This window comes from Rhipicephalus sanguineus, chromosome 1, assembly GCF_013339695.2.
Source record: "Rhipicephalus sanguineus isolate Rsan-2018 chromosome 1, BIME_Rsan_1.4, whole genome shotgun sequence".
In the NCBI taxonomy this organism is placed as follows: domain Eukaryota; kingdom Metazoa; phylum Arthropoda; class Arachnida; order Ixodida; family Ixodidae; genus Rhipicephalus; species Rhipicephalus sanguineus.
In genome coordinates, this window is record NC_051176.1 from 287,844,223 (window position 1) to 287,858,403 (window position 14,181).

The 14,181-nt window shown below is 48.1% G+C and overlaps 2 protein-coding genes across 2 annotated transcripts in view; both read right to left on the bottom strand.

Annotated features, from left to right (window-relative positions):
- LOC119379211 (eukaryotic translation initiation factor 2-alpha kinase 3) overlaps positions 1 to 14,181 on the bottom strand; it is a 423,415-nt gene that overhangs the window by 297,791 nt on the left and 111,443 nt on the right. The window lies entirely within an intron of this gene.
- The window catches only part of LOC119379208 (ubiquitin thioesterase trabid), a 110,786-nt gene that overhangs the window by 74,636 nt on the left and 21,969 nt on the right, over positions 1 to 14,181 (bottom strand). Inside the window, exon 5 of the mRNA XM_037648428.2 lies at positions 10,274 to 10,531. Coding sequence (XP_037504356.1) covers positions 10,274 to 10,531 — 258 coding nt within the window. The remainder of the gene's footprint in view (positions 1 to 10,273; positions 10,532 to 14,181) is intronic.

Here is a 14,181-nt window from a genome sequence, read left to right on the forward strand (position 1 = left end):
TCTGGAAAAATAGAGAAATTAATAAAGGACGGTGTGACAGAATTCGCAACGTATGCAAACCTCAGGTAGGCGGTTGTTCCGGCAATTTTGCACACTTACACTGCTGGCGCCTACAGCGCCTACTTCGACAACTCAGCTCGAAAACTTCTGCCACACTGGCCATTATTAAATTCTTTATTTTACCAGAAAGAATGGGCGAATGGTTGCATCATGACGTGCTTACGCTGTGAGGTGACATGCTGCCCGCATGTCACCACTGTGTTGCAGTGAAGCACATCTTATCAGCAGGCGTGCATTTCAGTTGACCACGACACCAGTTTTTGTAGTGTTACCTACACTGGCCTAGCTGAGCAAGTTTCGCGCGCCTCCTCAAGAGCCGTGCTGCGCATGCATGAGGATCAGTGATGTCAAGCAGCTGGCGCACCTCCCGTGCAATCAGCCGCCGCCGCCAGTCTGCCCATTCCAGAGGAGTGACGTCGTAGCCGTGGCAGACGCAGTGGCGCCGGTGCGCGTGCAGCTATTCGCCTTTTCTGTGCAGTCGCCGACTGACACTCCACTGGAGCCGCTTGATAGCGCCTCTGACTGGCGTTTGCCAGTGTGGTATAGCTATGGAGAAGGAGAGCGCAAATGCTGCTTAACGGTGCAGAAGAGCGGAGAAGCTTAACTCATCGGATCCTGAAGCAGTTGCCTGGCAAAATAAATATACATGTGCCACATAATACGTATACCGTGTGTGTGTCACTGGAGCAGCAGTAAGCATGATAATCAAGCTAATCCTAGACAATCAGGAAAGCTAAGAATAATCAGCTGAACCTTTGCTAACACTACGTATATCCTGGCATAGCTGAGCTAAGCCACTGCAACACTTTTTTTTTTCTTTTTTTTTTCTTGTGCTGGCAGCAGCGAGGCCAGTCGTTTTCCCGGTTTAACGGCTAAATTGGGACCGGATATTGCTGAAAAACATAACCCTTGGAGACACAAACTAGCAGGCACAGCAAACGACCACCTCTGATTACTTTCAGTAATTCAAAGCTCCTTGCATCCTGTTTTTTTATGTTTGGTTCATTCGAAAACCCGTTTATTTGAAGATTTTTCAGTCCTAGTTACTTTGAATTAAAGAGATTTTACTGTATGTTAATTTAACTTTGAAGTGCGACTTTGCGGATTTCCTTAGATAAGTATTCACGGTATAGCACCCCTCCACAGCAGTGAAACCACCTTTACAGGGTGTTACGTGCGGTTCATATATGTCTATTCGTTCGTTTCGAATACTTTGAAATTTCTTAGAATTTAAATTCGTGTTGAAGCGAATTCAAATACTGTAATATTCATTCAAATATTCGAAGTGCTCGAATATTCGCACAAGCCCAGTTTTGTTGATCACAGGCAAGTGACAAACAATCGTAGGCATGTTGCATGACCTGGCATGAAACAGGCAGCGACAGAGTGGCAGGAGAAAGATCGAACTTTAGAAGCTCTTCAAGCGACCGGCAATATTTGCAAGTGCAACCGCACACTATGATAATCAGTCAGATGCTAGCGCGTGGGTGTAAATCAGAACGCCTTTCACTTAGCTTGTTAATGACTCCTGCAGCTTCCCTGTACTGAATCAAAATAAAAAGCACCCACCGTCCTGCACCAATGTCTCATGGACAAGGTAAGCTGAATAAGTAATAATAATAATATCTGGGGTTTAACGTCCCAAACCACGATATGATTATGAGAGACACCGTAGTGGAGGGCTCCGGAAATTTCGACCACCTGGGGTTCTTTAACGTGCACCTAAATCTAAGTACACAGGCCTCAAACATTTTCACCTCCATCGAAAATGCATAAGCTGAACAAGAAGAAAGACAAAAACTGAGACTACCATTTCGTGAACCCTTTTTGTTTTTTCTAGAGATATGCAGAGCTGACTGGATGCCAGATGTGCATTCACGTTGCACGTTGCTCACAGAAATATACTGAAAAGCTGCGAGACCAAATAGCTCAGGCAGCGATAGTGATCACTTTTCGAGAAATAAAAACAGGAAGATGATCATAAATTTCATTTTTAAATAAAAGGTTATGATTCCAGAAGCCCTTCCACTCCTTTCATCAACATATACAGCCTTTAGTTTATCACTTTCGTTAGTGCCAATTTTGTTTAATTTGAACTCCGCAGGCATCAACATGACATTTGAATTAACGAGCTTTTACTGTAGCTGGAAAACATGTTAATTGGTTGTAATAGGAAAACTAACAAAAAGAAAATACACAATCACAATTTACTGCTACATTTGGCAATTTTCAGCAAACAGCGAGCGTCACCTGCCCGAGTTATAAGATGTGCTCTGCGTTAACATGAGTTGCGTGTCCAATGTTGATCTCTATTTCTTTTTTCTAACATCATAAATCACCTTTGCTGCATTGCTGGTCGCAATGCAGCAGATTGGCGACTTGTAAAGCTGTGACACTGTGTAAGGCATGTAAGGCAACTGGTGAGCAGAGCCACTTCAGCTCATTGGTGCAGTGAGCGTCTGACTCTCGACATCCAATAAATGCTAGGATCCACGCATCTGCGGCTGTAATTTTACCTCTGAAGACACATCCACAATGCCAGAGTTTATGCTTATCGGTGATCGTCCTCAAACACTTTTGTTTATTTGCAATACTTCTTAGCGTTCGCAGGTTGTAGGCGTACCAGAAAAGAAAATGTGAACAGCCAGCTGCCAATACTGTTGCGCATAGGTCGGCAAACTCACTCATGAGTCGGCTCACTCAGGCTCACTCAGACTCTGATCGATCTGAGTCTGAGTGAGTCCGGGTGAGTAATATTTTGGTGAGCTTGAGTCCGAGTGAGTCCGGTTGAGAAAAAGTTTAATGAGTCTGAGTCCGAGTGAGTCCGGTTGAGGAAAACTTTGGTGAGTCTGAGTCCGAGTGAGCTCTAAGCGCAAAATATATTTCTTCAGTGAGTCTGAGTGAGCTCCAGGGGCGAAGCCAAGGGGGGGGTTGGGGGGGTTCAAACCCCCCCCCCGAAATTTTTTAATTTCGCTTGCGTATATAGGCACGCACACATACAAACACACGCACGAACATACATAAAGTATGGTTGAACCCCCCCCCCCGAAAAAAATTTCTGGCTACGCCCCTGGTGAGCTCCACACCTTTTTGCCGACCTATCGTTCTATCTAAACCACTTAAGCATTACTATCAGCCTTATGTCTGCTCACGTTAATATTCCCATCGACTCACACATACTTCCAAGAACTAGAATTCATACGCAAGATCAATATTTATTGATCAGAGACGTGATTTACAAGAAGGGGGGGTGCCAAGACCTGCCCCCGGAAACTCTTTCACAGGAAGTTCTTGATAAAAATATTTCATGTGAGTCATGCTTTTCAATAAAAATATCCTTACTGGATTGCAACCACTGATAACCCATATTTGAAAGTACGTGACCAAAAGGCGCCAAGTAGAGCACCAATTATGCGAGATATTGCTGTGAAAGGGCATTGACACCATGGTCGACAAAGCCAATTACACGCTAACGGACTCATGAGTCGACTCACTCAGACTCATTCAGATTCAGATAGAGCCGTGAGTCTGAGTCTGAGTGAGTCCAAGTGAGCAATAAATTGGTGAGTTTGAGTCCGAGTGAGTCCGGCTGAGAAAAACTTCAGTGAGTCTGAGTCCGAGTGAGACGAGCTGAGGAAAATTTTTGTGAGTCTGAGTCCGAGTGAGCTCTAAGGGCAAAATATTTTTCATGAGTGAGTCTGAGTGAGCTCCACATTTTTTGCCGACCTATGCTGTTGCGGCACCTGGCGTAATGATACCAGCTGCTATACTGGCCGGTATTGGGTCAATGGTGAACAGTGGTAACATGATACCGGCTGCTCCCACAGCCATAGAGCTGTGGCTGCAGGAGGCTTAAAGGGACACTAAAGGCAAATAACAATTTATGTCAGAGTGAAAGCTCAATGTATGACAACGGCTAAAACTGCAATATTATCAACAGCAGTGCCCTACTTACCGAGAAATTAAGCTAAATGTATCACACGATCAGTGCCACGAGCGGCAAGTTTTCAAAATGATCCCGATGACACATGAAAGTCTGCCTACAACTAATCACTAGTAATCAAACTAGCAGAAATAAAGAAAGAACCTTCCGTGCATCAAGAGACGTAATAAAATGCTGTTTGTTCGTTTCTGTTTGATTCATGGAAAAAAGAACCTCTAATGGCATTGCCATGGGGAACGGCGCGAGTGGTTCAAAGGTTCAGTTTTCGCTGAACTGCGCTTCGCCCGACGACCTGCATCGCTCACGCGGTCGCGTCTCAGTGGTAGTTTCGGTATCGCGTACTACCGCGTGTTTTGCGCGCTCGTGAAAGTTGCTCTGACAGAAAGTTCGACAAAATGCCGCATGCATGTGATGTTGCCGGATGTCCGAATGGTGCACGCCGCCAGTACACGCCACCGCGCAGTAGAGGCGAGCAACGTTGGGCACGGCAGCAGTGACGTGTGAATGACTGATTTCAGGCGGGTGATTTGAAGTGCGTTAACGCGATTCGGACCACTAAAACGTGATTTTATTTCAAAATAAGCACTTCCTTGGCACAAAAGTAGCACTACGAGGTTTCTGGACCGCTATTTCAACAATCAACACCGACTTAATATTTGCCTTTAGTGTCCCTTTAAGGCCTAGATATAATCCGGCACGCTCAGCACACAAAGTCGCGCGCGATGAGGTCCGCTACGCGACGTCAGCTACGCAAGCCTGCTCCGTGATTTTGCACTCTACAGTCCCGCGCGCGCGCCGCCACACTTTGCGCGAAGCCAGTGCCATCTGCTTGAAAAGTCACTCACTTTGACAGCTGGGGCAATCAGCTGATTCAGTGGCGCATGCGCAGTTTCCAGCTGACTCCACGCCCGTGGCCCCGCCGGCCCGCTGTTTTTGGTTTTTGCGCGCACTTTTTTGGTTGACACACATCGTGTCTTTTCTCACTATGTGCACTGTTTGACTTTGCATCGGAAACAACTTTCCTCACAAGCATTGCATTCAACGCTCTTGGAGCCAGAAAATAGCTACATTGCTTGCATCAGAAACTGAAGCAGATCATGTATGTACGTACATACGAGAGCGAATTCCGCAGGATTCCCCAGGCGTTCGTTTTCCCCTCCGTGTCGCAGCAGTCCATGCTGTTGCTGGTCTACACGCACATCTGATTTATAATCCCTTTGAGTAGGCGCACAATCGTGTCATCGTCGATCAATGTGGAGTAAAACACAGCCGCACTTTCCGAACGCGTGCCACACGCCGCCATTTTGCCGACCGCCGCTGCCGCGCGCAGTGCATTGTGGTCTAACGCAAGCCGCGTGGAGCGCGTGAAATAGGAACATGCTCTATCTCCGCGCCGGCCACGCAGAGCGCGCCGAATGTCGCCTGGGCGCACCAGCTACGCCGTGACACCAGACTAAGTTCTCCGCTTTTGGCCGGCGTAGCTTAACCACGTCGCGCGTAGTAACGCGTGCACGCTACGCCGGACTATATCTAGGCCTTTAGCCATCACCAGCGACAGTAGCGTGCTCAACAAGTTGAGGGGAAAAGCACTGCTACGGAGGAGGGGAACATCTGATTGCCCATAGCTGCCTTGATACAAGGTGAGTCACCTAATTTATGGTACGAATGATATGATAATGCTGTAGCCCAAATGCTAATGCAATTTCGGCCTTGTATGCAAAGTTTTGTCACTGAAGGACTCTCTGTTCCACAGAAAGTGCCGCAAGGATGTTCGAATAATAGGGCAGTATGAAAAATCTAACTTCAACAACATTTACAAACAATTCAATTTTGACAGAAGACCTGATAACAACTGAATGCAGTTCTAGCAAAGTCCTTTTCACAGTGGCCGTACTAATTGGCTGGCAGCAAGCATAGTAAAGTACGTCTTACCACACTTCTGTGCGCAAATTTGGTTGACTGCAACCAGCACGTGCCCTCAGTTATCGGGGGGGGGAGCTACCTTGCTTTGGAACTATCTGCCCGATCGCTACAGGCCTCTTCTCTGTGTGGATGAGGCACGATTTATTCGCTGAGAGCAAATAATCTTGCATCATCCACACCTTAACACTTATTGCCACATCTATTCACTTCTTCCCACGTGTGTTGCTGCACTGAGACCCGTATTCACAAACCAACCTTACACTTCTCTTTTGCCCTCCTTACCTTTTCGGCACCTTAATGTGTTTCATAAATGAACCTTATGTCTAAATCGAACCTTTCCTTAACCATATCGCCGTAAAAAGGTGGCAAAGGTAGCCCCGGCAGCTACCTTAAGGTGCCACTTATGCAGCGTGCTGTGGCAGATTACGCAAGAAGCTTTACAAAGTCATTGAAGAGGTGACGCACACGTTCGGTGTCCATTAGTGCAATTAACGCGGCGAGTGCTCGGGAACCGTCAAAATTCCATGGAAGAGTTCAGCGACGGTGAGTTCCTGAGCAGATTCCGCTTCTCCTTCATGTCCCCGAGCTTGCAGCTGGAAACGGGCTCCCGCTAGGTCGGTTCTCCCGTCCTGCCACTCCTTCAGCTGCTGGTGGCGCTCTGTTTCTACAGTGCAGGCACTTTTCGAATTGTGAATGGCAACTTGGTGGACACCAAGTCACCATTCACACACACACTGCCCCGCATTATTGAACGAGGGAAAAAATCAGTGTGGGTACGGTGCGGAAGCGAACGGGTTGCACTGCAGGATGAGATATTTTTTTTTCCCTTTTTTGCACTCACGTAGCCGCTGCTCGGTGCACGGCCGCACGCCGCCCTTGCTGCTTTGAGCTGCTACCACTTTCTTGTGTCGTCCTTCACTAACACCACGTGCCATCACAATTTTTGACTATCAAAACGCAACACTTTCAAGTCAATGAGCAGTGCTGGATCTTCAGTAAAATTCCATTTTCGCCTATTTGCCACACTCAATAACAAGACATATGTATGACAAACACTAACATCCACAAACGCAGGCTGACAGAGAAAAACCACTTGCAACTTCACGCGTCTGTCAGTGCCCTCATAGAAACGAGATCTTCGTGGACTGGCTCGTCTGTCTCCGCGTGCGGCGGCGGCGCGTCTAAGTGAGCTGCCGGTCGCTATGACAATGGCAAAGCGTTAACAAAGAAAAGGAGCACACGGCGCGACCAGAGGAGATGCGTTCTTTCGAAACTTGCACGGGCATGCGTTCCTGCATTTGTCTCATTGTTTTGAGGAGCATGCAGCTATTTTTTCTTGGTAATAAACCAACAATTAGCCAACAAAAGTTCATAGCCTCGCTCCCATGCTCATTCCTTATGAAGACAAGTGCGAGTTTATGAAACGCACTGTGACCTTTTCTTAACCTTAAACTTTTCCCTTCCTTATGAAAGGGAGCCTTATAGTGCTAAGTTAAGGTTGGTTTGTGAATACGGGCCTGAGAGGCAGCTCAAAGTGATTGCAAACTGCTGTCTGCATTGTTTGTCTAACCAGAATTGTCACAGGAAGTATTCACAGCCACAGAGCGCAACAGCTTCACATTTGCAGTGGTGGGAATGCCTTCCAGCATTTTGGAGCAGCCATTGGAGCAGGCAAAATCTGCTTTTGGAGCAGCTACCCCTGTGTTTGGAGCAGGCACGGACTTTTCATGAAACACAGAGAGGAAGAAAGTTTAGCCTAGAATTTCGCCAAGCTGCCTAGAAATTTAGCCAAGCTGCAAAGAAAGCCTGCGAAAAAAAATTCCTCCACCTCCCCGAAGGGAATCGTGAGGAAATGCGAATGCATTTCTTGCACCGAGAGTACACGGCGTAGTAATTTTAGTGGCGTAAAGCTGGACACATCGACGCGCTAAAGTGTCTCCCTTTTGGGCGCCTCTTTCAACAAACGCTTACTACGTGCGTTCGTAATCACCTCAGGGATGTCACCACCGCCTTCAATGCAGCACAAACGCGTTTAGAACGCGCTGTTTTCAGGCTGTGCCAAGGCAGCAAAAACGCTACAAACGCGTTTCAAGCGCACTGCATTGAGGCGGTGGCGCAGGGAGGAGAGAGAGCGAACGGCGAGAGAAGGAGCGGCGAAGCACTGCACCTACCCTCTCTCCACACACGCGGGAGCTCCGCCGAGCTCCCGCGATGCGAGCGCCCTCACACGCCAGAGCGCGCTCCTCTCCACTCACTCTCCGCTACTCCGCCCGCACCACCTGCTCCAGTTGCTAGGGACGAGGATAATTGTGCGCGCCCGCAGCTGTTGCTATGGAAGAGGGAGTGAGAGCGGAGAGGCGCGCGGACAACGCCGGACGCCTGACATAGCCCAACTAAGAAATGCATTCGCATTTTAAAAAAAATTTTCCACGTGACTAGCGCACTCGCGCGCCGTGATCATGCTGCTCTCAGCCATGGTAGCCACCATAGCCGTGGTTTGACCGAACGTAATCAGCTGCGGCCGCGACTCGCCGGCTCCGTTGCAGCGGTAGGCCGATAAGTTGGCGGTTGTTGCTTGGCCCACGCTCGCTAAAACTTGCACCGTCACACGCGCCAACTGGCTGACACGGTCCAAGAAACGACCGCAAACTTATCGGCCTACCGCTGCAACTAGCTGTGACGAAGCCGGCGAGTCGCGGCCGCAGCTGATTTCGTTCGCTCAAACCATGGCTGAGAGCAGCACAATGGCGGCGCACGAAAGCGCTAGTCGTGTGTTTTTTTTTTTTCGCATTTCTCGGGTTTCTTTACAGCTCGGAATAAATGGTACACGTGAGACTTTCTTTCTCGCAAATAATGCAATGGGGGTTTGTGAAGACGCTCTCGAACTTTGCAAATCCCACTTCTTGCCTGAAGTCAATATTTAGGAATTCAGTTAAATAATCCTAATTAACAAACAAAACAAAAAATTATCTGTAGTGCGCAAGGTGGCTGTCAGCAATATGTAAATGATTTCACTCAACTGCCTCTAATATAGCATTTTTTAACCCTTGGCACAAGTTAGCTGGGACACCCGATACACACACACACAAACACACACAACACACACACACACACACACACACACACACACATATATATATATATATATATATATATATATATATAGTTACACTGCGTGCAGCGATAACGTTTTACACAATAAAAGTTTACTGCGCCGCTGAACTTGCTGACGCCACAGTGTCTTCCGCCTTTTCGAGAAGTACAGAAATCAGTCGATAAATGATTCCTACTTCCGCGCGATTGCAGCGATGCAAGCATAGGGAAAGAACGAATGTGAGGTGGCGGCCACCGACGACCGCGCCATTATGACGTATCGCTGACAACCCTGTCGCAATAAGTATATTCACCTAACTTCTCGGGCATGCCTGTCGCGTCGCGCTGCTTTAGGCCTACTGCACGCATTTAGCCGCCGATCGTTGCTGCTCGTTGTGCCGGACCGCGTTCCCACGCGCACCGCTTTGTAGAAACGAAAGCAGCTCACTGTTGCGGAGTTGATCGTTGCGGATCGTGCACACAGAAACCACGCTACACTCACGCCATTACGATAAACGCACGCGTACCGCACAGCAAGCGTAGCTCTGTCGTAACCATACTGCACGCTTTTATTAGGCGACAACACAAACGCACCTCTGTCCGCTGCCACGACCGCTAGAGCGTCAGCATCGAGGAGTGCGCGTCGCTTGCAGAAAACGAAGGTTGCAGCGCGGTTGCAGCGCTGCTAGGGTAGCTAGGGTGGCTAGGGTGCTAGTGCTGCTGTACCGTTGGTACCGTTGCCACTGATATTGAATTGGATTGCGTCGGCTGTCACGACGGCTGGGACGCTAGTGGCGCCATTAACAAATGCAGCAGCGCAAGATGGCGACCATGACGTACATCCACTCACGAATCGCGCTGTCCACGAAACATTAGTTTCGGTTCCTAAAACCACGTTGTGGCGCAGCAATGGCGCAAATTAGGCAAAAAAGACCCTTTTGGAGCAGTGTGGAGCAGCAATTTCCAGTTGGCGCAGATTGGCGCAATTGGCGCAGGTTTCCCACCGCTGCATTTGCCTATGCGTGTGTGACATGATGGTTTTAAATTTAATTAGGAGATAAATGTTTACTGCAATTCATACGGTAAATAAAACTACAGATCTTACATTATGTAATCCTCTAATACATTGCTGTCGCTATAAATGTGTTGCAAGACAGAAACTCTTTTGTGAACCCCAACATAAAGATAACCTGAAAGTTCACTAGAGGTGTGTGCCCAAAACATAGCATGCCAGTGTAGCCACGATAACTGTACCTCTTGGCGAATGGCCATGTGTGCAAGGGTGAAGCCTGGGTCAAAGTTGGCAGTGCGAGCTAGCAGCCCTGCCTCGGCATGAGTCAGCTGTCGTGCAGGGTCTCCACCCGAGCTTAGATAACGGCTGATCGGCTCAGGATCTCCGTCTACAACAGCCCGACAGGCATTCAGCCATAGCCGATCCACTTCCCGCACCTGTCGCCGCAAACTGCACAGGTAGTTGTTGCTGGGTGGGTTTTCATCCGCAGACACTTGCACCTGAGAAAGCAAAACAAGAAAGTCAGTTACCATGGTAGCTTTTTCAAATATTATATGCAATTCTTCAATTAAAAATTAATTCCAACCACTTGCCCCATAACTTGGATGGTTCTATCAAAGGAAGTGGGGCAGTGCATGATGAATGCATTTAGAATGGCAGCATCTCACAGAAAATTGAACCCCCCAGTCTAGTTTAAATAATTTGTTAAAACTCAATATAACGAAGTACTTAACTTTCATTACTTCACGTCCATCGAACATCGCGCACAGTTGAAATTCGATTTAACAGAGCGATGACAACGCCCGAATTATTAAGTTAAATCAGGAAGTACGTGAAATCGAGAGATACTTTTCGGTCCTTTGAAATCTAAAATTGTAACGTAGCGACTCCCACAAGCTATCAGGGCATTGTATTTGCCACTAACCCATGCCTGCGGGGACGGCCTGGACAAGGAGCCCCCCATGTCACCTGGACATGGGAGGCTGGGAAAACATGGGACATGGGAAAGCAACCGGTACTAACAGCAGTGATGCTACCGAGGACTTCTGATTTGGAGCAATTTTTGGAGCAGCAATATTTCCGTTTTGGAGCACTTTGGAGCAGCAAAATTTTCATCTTGGAGCACTTTGGAGCAGATAATTTTGCATCTGGGAGCACTTTGGAGCAGCGAATTTTACATCCTGGAGTGCACTACAGAAGCATATTGCAATAACATTCAAGCACCAGAATATTACTATGGGGCTCTTAAGAAGGCTAGAAATATTTCGATTCATTGCAAATCTCACGGAAAAAATAATCTCAGGAGAACTCCATATTTCGCTCGCTAACGAAAAAATAAGGGCTCATGCAGTTGAGTGTTCTGGATTAACCTCTTCGGCGTTTATTTTCGACACTAGCAGATAAACAGAATACCAGATCAATAAAATTGCACCTTATGAAATAACACTCTAAATACATCTATGTGGTTATCAGCAGACGTGGTAGACAAACGCCGTGATGCATAGGCGTGCGCAGGGTTCCCCATCGGGGGGGGGGGGGGCAAAGGGTCATCGCTGCGCCCCCCACCCTACTAACTCAATGTATGGGGCAGATTTTGTGCCCCCCCCCCCTTCTTATGTGACTAGAAGGGTCAATGTATGGTGCAGATCTTGCGCCCCCCTCTTCGGCAATTAGGGGGGGGGGGCGCCCCCCCCCCCCCGGTGCGCACGCCTATGCCGTGATGTACAGCAGTGCCTCAACGTCAAAGATCCACACTGTCCCTAATGCATTCCCCAAAGAAAACTCCATGACGAAAGCCAGGTTCTTTTTCTTCTCGATCGACGGGTTGATCCTCCCCCTCTTTGTCTGCAAGCTTTCTGTACCTCACCTGGTTTTGCGCTAGCTCCACGATCGGCGGACTGATTACGGAAGCAGTGTAAAGCGACGATGTCATGTGATGGCGTCACAAGTTTTTACGTCTATGACGTGATGATGACGCCATCACATGATTATATTTTGCATCAATTGATTGACGCCGCCGACGGTCAATTTTCGTGTTTGATAAAGCATCCGAAGCTTTCGCATTAATATTGCGTATTAAACGTTAACAACCTGGCCTTACATACCAAACTGTCCTCCACCATGTCACCTTTTTGCCATGCGCGAAACAGCTTCACTTATCATCCACTTCACAGAGTGAAATGGCTCCTCAACTTTTTTCAAATGTTTATTGTGATAACAATTATATGGACACTCTCCGCGGATTTTTGCCGTCGCCATTGCCGTAATTTTCTGTATAAAGACCAAATTAATAACATCACCACGCGCATTCTAGCCGCGGGTAAAAGCTCGTGAGCGCTGGCGACGAACGCGGCTGAAGCGGAGATTAAACTAGCCAGCCGTCTGTCTCCATCGCACGGACAGCGCATGAGATAACATCTTCCCGCGTGCGGGCCTGCCGTCGATTGCTCATCAAACAGAGAGGAAACGCCCAGCCCGTCTTTCGTAAGGAGCAGGAAAGGACGCCAGGGGAGCGGAGGGGGGGGGGGGGGACCGAATCGTTCGAAGGGCGCAGTCGCTTGCGCGCGCGCTATCTCGAGGCATCAGGAGACGGCTCGTAAACTTGCTGTGCTCTCAACGCTTACTTCGTGTTTAGAGAACTAAGAGCAAGAAAACGTTTCAGTTCCTGGAGCGGGCATATTCCCTTAAACCAGTGTTTTGTTGAGTTACGCGAGATCGGATCGAAAAGGGTTGGCTGCTAGCCTTACTTCGTTTAACAATACAATTTGTTGGTATCGCATTCATTGCTTCGCCCTTAAGTGAAACTGAGTTTTCTTACCCGTCAGCTATTGACCCCCGAAAGTGAGGGGCGGACGTGTAACATGGGGTAGCCGCTTCACTGTGGGCCGTCAGCGACGGGCCCGCTACTGACATCTGCGCACTTGCGGCTCCTCCGACCGGGAGATATGCTTTTATTAATGAGATGACATTTTTAAAAAGCAAGCGAAAAATTCGAATTGGAACCCTAGCATGTTAGCTCGAAAGGGGACGGGCCTTTTAGGGGGTATTTACCGCAGAGTGATTACAACTCGGACGTGCTGGTATAAGCAATTACGAAAAAGCTCTTCCGAATGAAGATCCATAAATAAAGCATATCTGAGGAAAAGTGTGAACGCGTTTCCACCGTTCGCGTGCTCTTCCATAAACGCGAAGCAAGGAAAATTCGATATTGTCCCATATATCTACTGCTAGCGATCCCAGATTTCATTCCGCGATGTCCGGAAACAGAAGTGACAGATATTTTAGCAGTACACATGTAGTTATTACTGAACATTGCTTTCCTTACGTGCCGTGCAACGCTTGAAACAAGCTATCAGCAGCGTTTCTAGAACAGACGACGTCCGCCGAAGAATCGCCGTCGCACTTTCTCGCTACCGATAGGCCTAGACGTCACGAGCCTCCGCGGAGAGCGCATTTTGCTGTCGAGCCGACTTGCAGAACAAAAGCTGCGTCGGCACCGTGCATGGCATCGTGGCTTATTCGGGACGTACGCGCGAGCGCTATTTATCCAGCAGAATAATTTTTGGTCCATGGTTGCGACTTTGGCAGCCCCAAGATCAAGCTGCACATGTTCTGACGCGCCGGCCGTGCGATTGCCGGTGATAGACAGCCCCAAACCCGACTTTGGCGCAGTTTGGCGCAATTTTCGTCGATATTATCAGGATGGCGCAGTAAATACAATTTGGCGCACTTTGGCGCAGTTGGTGCAGGAGTGGAATCACTGTAACAGGCACACCGAAAATGCAAGTTTTTTTTTTGGTAAGGGCACTACTGCAACAAGTTTTAAGCAGCCGATCAATATATTTTTTTAATGCTGCTCTCAGTTACCTGGCTCACTGCTATCAGTTCTATAAAATTATCTGCATGTTCTGTGATAATGCTGACTTAACAAGATTTTTGTTGAGTCAGTGCCTAGCGGCAACCGAAATCCGGACACCATAATGGATTTCGCTCTATTAACCCTTTGAGAGTAGATTTTTTTCGCGAAATGCATCCCCCCAGTGTGTATTCTTTCACGAAGGCCTGGCATTATTTTTTTTTCTTGCCGAATCTTGTGGGGGTGCTCGCACCCCGTGTAAAGTTGTTTCGCATCATAGCGCACGCACGTCTT